The 11,315-nt window shown below is 31.8% G+C and overlaps 2 protein-coding genes across 2 annotated transcripts in view; one reads left to right on the plus strand and one right to left on the minus strand.

The window, feature by feature from the left end:
- Window positions 1–1,071: 1,071 nt before the first annotated feature.
- LOC131928031 (putative methyltransferase DDB_G0268948) lies at window positions 1,072–3,123 on the plus strand. Its single transcript, XM_059283928.1, has 4 exons — window positions 1,072–1,266; window positions 1,857–2,020; window positions 2,122–2,230; window positions 3,034–3,123. Exons 1-4 carry the CDS (start codon window positions 1,072–1,074, stop codon window positions 3,121–3,123), a joined length of 558 nt encoding a protein of 185 aa, XP_059139911.1.
- A 5,782-nt stretch (window positions 3,124–8,905) lies between these two features.
- The window catches only part of LOC131928028 (uncharacterized), a 55,019-nt gene continuing 52,609 nt past the window's right edge, over window positions 8,906–11,315 (minus strand). The window contains exon 5 of the mRNA XM_059283921.1: window positions 8,906–9,431. Within this exon, the coding sequence (XP_059139904.1) occupies window positions 9,314–9,431 (118 nt within the window). The 3' untranslated portion in view covers window positions 8,906–9,313. The remainder of the gene's footprint in view (window positions 9,432–11,315) is intronic.

Below are 11,315 nucleotides of genomic sequence, written 5' to 3' on the forward strand. Positions count from 1 at the left end.
CCTCTAAGTATAAAATCGTTATAAACTAAATAATCTGCCCCTAATAGCCGTCACCAAACCCGTCTCTGTGATTGTAAAATGTAAACAGCGTGACCACAGCTCACCAGACAATGTGGGAGTGGGGTGGGGGTGGTAGTGATAGTGATAGAGAGAAAGAGAGGGGACTGCAAGGAGGCGCTTGCAGCTTGTTTTCTAAGGGCTCCTAGAAGAGAATTATATATATATAGATTGCGCATGTTTCTAATTCACACCCGGCTTAGTGTGGTGTGGTGTGGGTTAGTGCAATGTTCGCATGTTTCTAATTTCTAATTCACACCCGGCTTAATGTGGTGTGGTGTGGATTATTGTGATGTTCGCATGTTTCTAATTTCAAATTCACACCCGGCTACTACAGGATATTTCCTGTTTGCGCTGACGTATTGACCCGACCAAAGCAGGATTTTACTTAGTGAAGGAGATGGGGGATCAAGCAATTAAGATATAGCTTGGGACAGGGGGGGGGGAGAACTTGCTGCTTGTTGAAATATTTTTTTTTTCGTCTAAGTATTACAAAATGTGAGTTAGGACGCTAGTAGGACGCCAATAAATAAATATAATAAGCATTATACTGAGATTATATATTTTAAAATGAAACTGTATCAATCAATATAACATTTAAAATCCGGCAGATGACAATGGACTAATAATAAAGACAAACTTTTAAATTAAAAAAAAATGAGACTCAACATTTAAAAATAAAAATTAAATGAATTATTGTAGTTTAGTTTTATAGCATGATCTTGACATTTAAAGTGACTAAATTATATTAAAACATAAGGGGGGGGGGGTATTCAAGTTGATAATAATTAATAAATAACAAAACAATTACTTGGAAAGTTGTATAAATATTTATATTTAAATTAAGTAAATTTCTACAAAATTTCAACAGTTGTCATTGTCATCATAATCATCTTTAAAACATCGTTTATTACTGTTGTAATTTAAAATACTACTGTAAGTTATGACAACTTTTTAAACATTGAATTTCCTAAATTTCTGACCTCAAAGGACCTAAGCTCCAAGTACGACAACATGGCTACAGAACTTCACAAGGGAAAGAACTTCGCTAATTTGTACGCAACCTACAGGCCGAGTTATCCCCAGGAAATCTACGATCAAATCATGGCCTACCATCTGGAAAATTCACTCAACGGGAGACAACTCGCTGTTAATGTTGGCTGTGGGACTGGTATCAGTACATTGCCCTTAGTGAATTACTTCGATAAAGTACGAATTACACTGTTATAAAATAAGTATTGGGGACTAGTTGGCAATATCAAAATGTCCGGGTAGTGATAATATTTTAGCAATGTAGTTCCACACCCTGTTGTAAACTGCATGTTTATTATTAAAACATAAATTGTTGCGAGATTTTAATTAAGTGTTGTCTGTATAAGGGAGGTTTGTTATATCGAGCATATATATATATATATATATATATATATATATATATATATATATATATATATATATATATATATATATATATATATATATACATATATATATATATATATATATATATATATATATATATATATATATATATATATATATATATATATATATATAATTATATTTATATATATATAATCTCCAAGGCAAGCTCAGAGAAAACACACACACACACACGCACACACACACATATATATATATATATATATATATATATATATATATATATATATATATATATATATATGCTATGTTTATGATAAAATTTAAATGTTATGTTACGTTTATAATATAAATATTTATGTCAAATTATGCTAATGATTAACATAGTAATGCTAAGGTTAGATTACGTTTATGTGTAGGTGATAGGGACAGATATCAGCGAGGACATGATGGCGCATGTCCCCAAGGACATCCCAAAACTCGAATGTCATGTGTCATTTGCAGAGGACCTCGAGTTTTTGGAGGATCGGTCTGTGGATCTTGTAACCATAGCAACAGCCTTACACTGGGTTGATGAAAAACGGTAAGATTTGAATATCAACATTTTCATGCGGAAAAGAAAAGGGCTACACAGGGGGAAAAAAGATACAGTTGGTTATAAAACTTGTATTGATTACTTGCCAGGTTTTTTAGTGAAGTGAGACGAATTCTGAAGCCCGGTGGGACCTTAGCAGTTTATGGACTTGGTAGCGAGGCCTTAGAGAACAACAAAGCCCAGTCTTACATTTTACAGGTTTTTTTAATATTGTATTCTCAGGTTTTAGTGATTACTGCTGTATTTCGCTTAGGTTTTAGTGATTCCTTTTTTTAGTAATAACAGTTTAGTTTATTTAAAAAAAAATTGATATGATGAAATACTATTAAAATTAATAGATAAATTGAATGGTCGTTCACCATATACAATTTCAAAAAATCATTTTTTTTCGAGTAAAGGTTTGTTACAAAAACTATCCAGCTGACTCTAATATTAGAGTTAGTGAAAAAATGACCAATGATTATATCTCAATATATATGTTATGTTATGGACAATGAGACCTCCACAAAAGTTTTTAAACAGATGGCCGCCATTGCCATGGCAACAATATGTTATGAAGATTCCCTGATGCATACAATATTTTCCCTTAAGTACCCTAACATAGATACACACATATAAAAACAAAGCTTTTTAACTAAGAAGTTTTGTTTTCCTTTTTTTCCCCGGAGCTTATCCCAATAAAATACCATTTGTGAACACATTATGCAACTTGTAAGAAAGAAGAATTAGTATTGTAAATCTATATCAGTCCTCACAATCCAATGATAAAAAAAATGTAAAACTAATTTAAATAATCGTCAAGGCTATTCGATTTGATTTAAAGATAAGCAGCAAATTGTTTTTCAAGATTCGATTTTCACCTACAGATATCATGCATTTAAATCATTTCATATTTTAAAATAATCTTACAACTAGGTTTAGTAAAAAACGACTCTATATTTCTTTGAACTTAAATTGTGTCTAGAAATGTTTCACAAATTCTGCCCTTTATTTTGGTTAAGATGCTAAATCTGAAAATTGTCTCGGAGTTCCAGAAGTTTGAGATGTCGGAGATTCCTTTCAAGAATGTGAGAAGGTTGGTGACCAAGTAGAACGAAATTACAGCATATTGATGTTTAATTGAAATGTGAAACAAATTTACTGCTTGCGATTGTAAAATTGCATTCGATTCTACATTCAATAAAGATATCTATGTTTTAAAATGTAATGTGGCAAAATTAGTTTTTTCTTTATATATATGAATAAATAAATAAATAAATAAATAAATATATATATATATATATATATATATATATATATATATATATATATATATATATATATATATATATATATATCTATTTATATATATATAAATATATATATATTATATATATATATATATATATATATATATATATATATATATATATATATATATATATATATATATATATATTTACTAGGTATCATAACAATAGTTATGATATAATACTGCTCATATGTTACACAGACTGTTTGAATTATTCAGAAACAAAATCAAATTAGCTTGTTCTTCATTATAAAATATAACAATTTCGTATTCCAAAGGTAGTTTAAATATTAGTATTAATTTAAAATGCTTAACAATTACCAAAATATTAGACAAAACATAGAAAATAAAATTCAACTTGTAATCATTACAATGTGTGATGAAGTTATACGATGTGTTGGTCAGTGTTTGATTACATGTTTCAGGTATAATGGTGTTAAGAATACAGCTGTTTTGACCACAGACGAGTACATTGGATATCTCTCCAGTATCCATTACACCAACCTGTATATCTTAGACAACCCGGGTACAAATATCATGGACGAGATGAAGCATAGGTACGTTTATAGTGAACTGAAAAAATATTTTTTGGGTGGGGGGGGGGGGGGGAATGGGTTAATTCTCATTTCTTTAGATATAACGATTTTTATATGATGTGAAATAATTTGAAACAGAATATGTTAAGTGAAATAAGCGCGACGGTAGTTGTAAGTGAACATGGACAGCTTTCATTTTGGTGGGTTCATGGGGTGGGGTGGGGGGGGGGGGGGCGGGGTTAACCACCTTAGCATACTTCTGCCAATACCAAGATGACAGTTGATGATTTAGTCTATTTTTCTTATTTTAAATTCTATAGACTGACTTTTCATTTTCTAAAATTCTTAGTAAAAAATTCGAGTTATTAAACTTGTTTCTTTTCTACTCTTGATACTATTTTTTTTTATTTTTAAAATTTCAGTTTGGAGAAAATCTACAGAAAAAATCTACCGGAGGAAGATCCAATAAAAATAAAAATATTTTGGGAACATTTCATCATACTAGGCCAGAGCTAAGACAATAATCTTCATAGAAGTATACACGATGCTTCTAATGCCCTTGATCTGATTAAAATACTGTTAACAATCTATTGTCATGATAAAAATACAGCAGTCTACTGTCTAATATAAAACGCCTAAGATATATCTACCAAAGAAAAAATTTCGGTCACTGTCAATACGTTTTTTTTTAAAATTGACAAAATACATTAATGCACTCTAAACCAAACATTTTAAAATTAACGATGTGTTTTTTTTTTTTTTGTTAAAACTAAATTTGTCCGACTCATTTGGGTGTATGCAGTGGCGTAGCGAGGTCGGGTGTCACCCGGTGCGGCACTTAATGGTGTCACCCCCCCCAGAGGCGTAGCGACGGGGACAAACTTTCAAATTTTCGATTTGCACCCCCCCCTCAAACTTTCGATTTGTCCCCCCCCCCCCCTCAAGTTTTCGATTTGCACCCCCTCCTCAAGTTTTTCTCTATATATTTTGCTATTTTTGCCATGGTGTCACCCCCCTAAATGGTGTCACCCGGTGCGGTCCGCACCCCCCCCCCCCCCTCGCTACGCCCCTGGGTGTATGTTCCTAAAGTAAATCTCTGCGTGCTGGCCCTGTGGACTCATCAACGTTCTTGTCGTTGTGCGATAATGTTTTTATGTACATTTAATGTTTAAATGATGATATTTTTTTCTTCACGATAACCGGACAGACATGAATTATGTGTTGAATATTGAATCATAATAATACTGAACGGGACGAATTATATAAACAAAGTAAGTAAAAATCCCTTTCATACTTGACGGTCCATGGGACAAGTGAAGTAGATTTTCTTTGCCCTCGGCATATGAAGCGATAATACGGTCAACACTGCGCCCAGCCGACTTAAATTTCCCTAACGTGAGTTGGGCAGCCATCAGAGCTGGGTGAACTCAGAGAGGCTGGACGGACATGTACCCGAATTAGAACACGCGACTTTCGGGTAAGCAGTCTTATGCTCTACCATGGACGATAAATATACTTGACCATAATACAAAAGGGGGAAGCTGTTAAGAGGAACCCGTGTCTTTTAAGATTTCATTAATGTAAAAATTTATATATATATATATATATATATATATATATATATATATATATATATATATATATATATATATATATATATATATATATATATATATATACATAAATTTTTAAATTAATGAAATCTTAAAAGATTTATCGAATAAATGGTTTAGAATTCAATCAATCCCCTAACCCCCCCCCCCCCCCTTCCGGAATTACACCATTTCCAGGGCACGGGATTTCACGGTACTGTCACTTAGACTATTGCATACATTTATACCCCCTGTTCTCAAGGATGTTGCTTCCTAGTATGACGACAAGGCCAATGATCTTCACAAGGGAGAAAACTTCGCCAAGTTGTATACAACCTACAGGCCGAGTTATCCCCAGGAAATCTACGATCAAATCATGGCCTACCATCTGGAAAAATCCATCCACTCAACGGGAGACAACTCGCTGTTGATGTTGGCTGTCGGACTGGTATCAGTAAATTGCCCTTGTTTAAGTATATCGATAAAGTAGGAATTGAATTTTTATTGTAAGACACATGATGAACCTAAATAATTATTTTAAAGATGCACTATATAGATGCAATAGAAAGAAGAACTGTACTAGGTGTAATGATTCAGAATATTACGATTTAAAAAAATGCTATTGGGTTTTATTGGTTAGAAGTTTGATACCCATCAGTATAAAGCTTGACCATAAGACTTTTTTGGCGCCTATCAGTTAATACAACATTTGGAATGAAATCGGTGGTAAGTGGTAAGTGTAAAAACAACAAATAAGCGAAAAATGAAGTTTTTTTTAATAGTCGGGCGAGCTTTATTTTGCTGAGATATTTTGTCCTGAAAGCATTTGTCGTTGGGCTATTTTGTCCTGAAAGCATTTGTCGTTGGGCTATTTTGTCCGAGATTCTTGTCTGAGAATACTAGTACTTTCAAAACGCACACAAACACGCACGCACGCACGCACACGCACACACACACACACTCACACACACACACGCACGCACGAACATGCACAAACACGTACACACACAGTATTTCATTCAAATTTGATTTAGATCTACGTACTCTATAAAATGTATACAATACAATTTTTCCGGCCTAAACTTAAGAAATTTATTTTATCTATTTGGATAAAATAAAATCATATGGCGAAGGACAGGATTAAACGACATTGTCTCAGAAGTTCGAACGAGGAGATGGCTGGGCCATGTCCTACGCATGAGCAAAAAAAGACTCCCCAACATGGCGCTGAAGTGGAACCCACCCGGAAAGAGAAATATAGGAAGACCACTGGGAACATGGAGGAGGGAGATGGAAGAAGAAGTACAGGCTACTGGCAAAACCATGCATGAACTAAAGTGGCTCGCCCAGGACAGGGTGGAATGGCGGAGATTTGTTGCTGCCCTATACTCCACAGGGAGTGATGAGGATTAAGTAAGTAGTAGTAATTTGGATTCTAGATCTAGAGATTCTAGATTTAGACTAGATCTAAATCTACGCAAAAACTAGACGTAGACGCTAAGATCTAGATTTAGACTCTATCTACTCTAGAATCTATTCCAAAAATAAATTTCTATATTAAACTATTTCAGACCTTAATTTTATTTTATAGAAAGCTTTGTTTGTTAGCTATGGAACTGGTTAATTTGGATATAAAAAATAATTTGAAAGAATAGGCATATTAGCGTAAGATAAGCTTTTTAAATACGTCTTTCATTCTCCATGTTTTATAATGTACCTAAATAGCTGAGATGATAGTATACTTAATACCACACCAAGTCAAACTTGATTATTTATTTTTTTAATATGTGAACCTTCCGATTTTAGACTATAAAAAAGGAACTACTTCATTCAAATTTGATTTAGATCTAGATCTATAGATCTACTTATCAAGACGTTCGCTATGAAATATATACAATTTTATCGGTCAAACTAATACAAATTACTTAAAAACAACATAATAACCATTGAATAGCCAGATTTTTAACGGAATCATTTAAGTCACGTAATCATTGTGTGCCTGTGTTATGTTAAATGTGTCGGATTTTTAGCTAATTAGTTATTTCTTTGCTTTTTCACTAATATCGTTCAGCATGTAGTAAAGCACATTGCGTTTTGACCAATAACTATTTTATAATTTTTTTTCTCAAACAAGTACAACATGTTAAAATATATAGGTCTATAATTCACGTGAAACGGGTACCGATGGCTAGTGTATACATGTGTGTATAAGGATGTGAGACTAGTAAATACTAAGGTACCGAAGTACGGCTAATGTACCCTATCCTTAATGTTTCAGTGAATTGTATTTGAGAGTAACGGTAACTCCAGCTAAACCAGTGCCCGATTCATTCTCCTCAGCTACCTCCCCTTAGAATTTAATTAAAAACCGCTTGACTTAGTTATATGAGTTTACTTTTTAAAAAATTAAATTTATGTATTACTTAACATTCATGGGGTATTCTTTTCAATATATTTATTAAATAAATAATATTAAACAAGCCTGCTTAATGAAGGATTATTGTATTAACTTTAGAATGTACGGGTAAGATTTTGGAATTTGATAATGAGTAAAATCTACATATCATTTTTGTGAAAGGCGTAAATGTGTTGGTGCTGGATTCGTATTGAATGGTTTAAATTGTGGAGGAATACCTGGAGGTTAATGTATGCATGGTGACATTTTTTTGTATATATAAAAGCGACCGTTAGAAATCGTGGACACATAAAACACATATTTGGTAGTTGTTTTATTAATGTCATAGTTACGCTTTTCCATCTATACATTTTGAATGTCCGAAATATGGCCTATATATGTAATGTTAATTTGATGGTTGTGGTAGAACCTTGACGCTATAAGCTAACCTTATGCGCGATAGACATAACAATAAATGTTTGTAAATATTTTGTTTAAAATAACGCTTAAACTTTTAAAAAAAATTACAAAACAAAAAAAAATGTAAATGTTTTATTTAAAATAACATTTAAACTCTACAAAATAAACTGTAGACATAACTATACATTTTTGTAAATGTTTTATTTAAAATAAAGCTAGAACTCAAAAACACAAAAATAAAACTACGGTAGACTTACCATACATTTTTGTAAATGTTTTGTTTAAAATAAAAAAAAAGATTAAAAAGACAATTGTACATGTTTTAAAGTATAAACTCTCCAAAATAAACTGTAACTATAAATGTGTGTACATATTTTATTTAAAATAACGCTACACTATTGGAATACTTGATTTACCCTTAAGCCCAGTTATGTAAGTGAAAGAAGTCGCCCGCCTAACATTATCCACACGACAATTCTGCTAATTTGTTTGTAAAAATGAGATATCGTAAAGTAAAAATAAAGAAGGGACTGGATTGTTTAAATGACTTTATATTATACTGTTAACCCAACTTAAAGCAAATAACCAGATAAACACTAATCCATCTGTAATATACAATGTGTCCAATCTCTGCTCTCAAATACTGCAGTGTTTGTCTTTTTAAAAGATTAATTTCACTTCGTTTTTCTTCATTTAGCAAGCGATTAAATATTTTCCTGAGTACATAAAAAAATGTACCTAAAAAATTTTAATATCAAACAATAAAGTTAAATTTGTTGGCTACTTTATTTAGGAAATATTAAAAACGTATTAAAAATAAAGTTCAGCTTATACAAATAATAGCTATATTGCTAATTACCCTATTAACGATTATACGTAACCCTTAATATTACATAATCACTAATCATGCCCTTATTTCGAACAACACCTATATATTTAAAGAACAAAACGTACCAAAAAAAAATCTTTTTAAAATTCAAAACGCAAAATAAAAAACAACTTTTAAAATTCAAAACACAACCTTAAGAGTTGAATAGGTTGTTTATGTTAAGCAGTTTCATATAAAGGTATAAACATGACATTTAAATAAACATCCACTGCATTTAGACTGCAGCCTTCGAGTAGATTTTTCCTCATACAGGCCTGTTTTTTATCCAAGCGACATCTGGATACAAACAAAAGCTGATGTAGGAAGTTGTTTAATTCATTTTTATTTTGAAAAACATTATGAAACAAGAGAATCAAGTATAATTATGTAGACCTCCATATACGCACACACACACACTTAAAACACCCACACACACCCACACGCAACACACACACACACATATATTATATAAGTGGGCTAGTAGTGTGTCAATCATTCCGTCATCGCTACAGATTTTTGAACCATCAAAGTAAACACATCCCATGTTGTGTTTTTTAATTGCATCTCAGTGTCTTATTAAATAGAGTAGTGTTTGTTTATATAACGACTTAAATTTATTTTATAGTTGCCAAAGTTTTTACTCTTTCGCATAACGTAAAGAAAATATAAAATACACGCAAATAGCTAAAACATTTTAAACGGATCAATGTCAAATATCATTTTTGTTTAGCGTCCTAGAAAAAGTGGATATCTTTGAATAATAATAGGGTAAACAAAAAACTAATTAATTAAACTGTTTTGTAATTTTGCCAAGGGAGGTAATTTAAAAATAAATTCAACTCACTCTGAAAAAAATATGAATGCAAATTCTGCAGACGTGTAAGAGGACATTATTGTTGGAATATTATAATTAGCATAGATTGTTTAAAAACCTATCTTTTATTTATTTTATTCACTGAAAGTACTGTTTACCAATAATACTTTTTAATCAATTATTCCACTCTATTATACACGCGTTATCACGTTCATTAGGTGTTTAATGGTTTTAGTCATGAAACTCTAGTGTAAATTTTTAAAATTTAAAGTAATGAAAAAAATGCATTGAATGATAAAGTGCAATATGGTAGGTAAAACACGGATATTTTAAATATTGCCTTTAATTTATTTTAGACGCTGAACGTACTGTTTATTTATTATTATTCTTTCTTCTCGACTGCGGACAAGCAGGGTTTTTTATAGTATTTCACTGAGTCAGGCGCGTCCACCGGCGTTCGGATAAGATGCGATTTGGCACCACAGGCTAGATTTTGAGCATTATGCGTTTATGTTTGCATTTAAGTTGTGTTTATGTTATGAGTGCTGTGTTTGTTTTTTCGTTTCTATTTGTTTTCCTATTTTTTTCGAGTTTGCATTTGTGTTTGCATTTTGTTTGTGTTTTCATTAGTGATTTTATTTGCGTTTGTTTTTTCTTTGTGTGTTGCGTTTGTGTTTTCGTCTGTTTTTGCATTGTATTTGTGTTTTCTTTTGTGTTTGTGTTGTGTTTGTGTTTTCTGTTGTGTTTGTGTTGCGTTTGTTTTTTCTTTTGTGTTTGTGTGTTGCGTTTGTGTTTTTGTTTGTGTTTGAATTGTGTTTGTTTGCGTTGTGTTTGTGTTTTCTTTTTTGTTTGTGTTGTGTTTGTGTTTTGTTCTGTTCCCTAGTTGGTACATTACATTTAAAAAAGGTTTACCGTGGCGGAGCACGGGTATGCAGCTAGTATATATATATATATATATATATATATATATATATATATATATATATATATATATGTATGTATCACACTCAATATAATTAGGATTTTATCGTTTTCCACCTATGCACCTAAATGTCTGTTCCATTACTAATATGTTAAACTGACATTTATAAGTGCAAGACGGTAATTTGTGTCTTACCTAACGTTTTGAGAAGTAGCATCACATTCATTCCAGATTGTCCATAGTCTTGCGATAATAGGTGCACATGTGCTTGTTTTGAGATCGCTAATACCTAATGGAATTTTTAAAAAATTAAAGACATCCCCAGGAAATAAATGGAGAAGATTTACAAGAAACACACACATATCTGGGTAGCGTGATCAATAAGGACAGGGGAGCAGACGAGGACATAAAATGCAGTATCAACAAGGCTAGATATGCCTTCAAC

Source organism: Physella acuta, unplaced genomic scaffold (genome assembly GCF_028476545.2).
Source record: "Physella acuta isolate Inbredline_101_S28 unplaced genomic scaffold, ASM2847654v3 ptg001456l, whole genome shotgun sequence".
Classification (NCBI taxonomy): Eukaryota; Metazoa; Mollusca; class Gastropoda; family Physidae; genus Physella; species Physella acuta.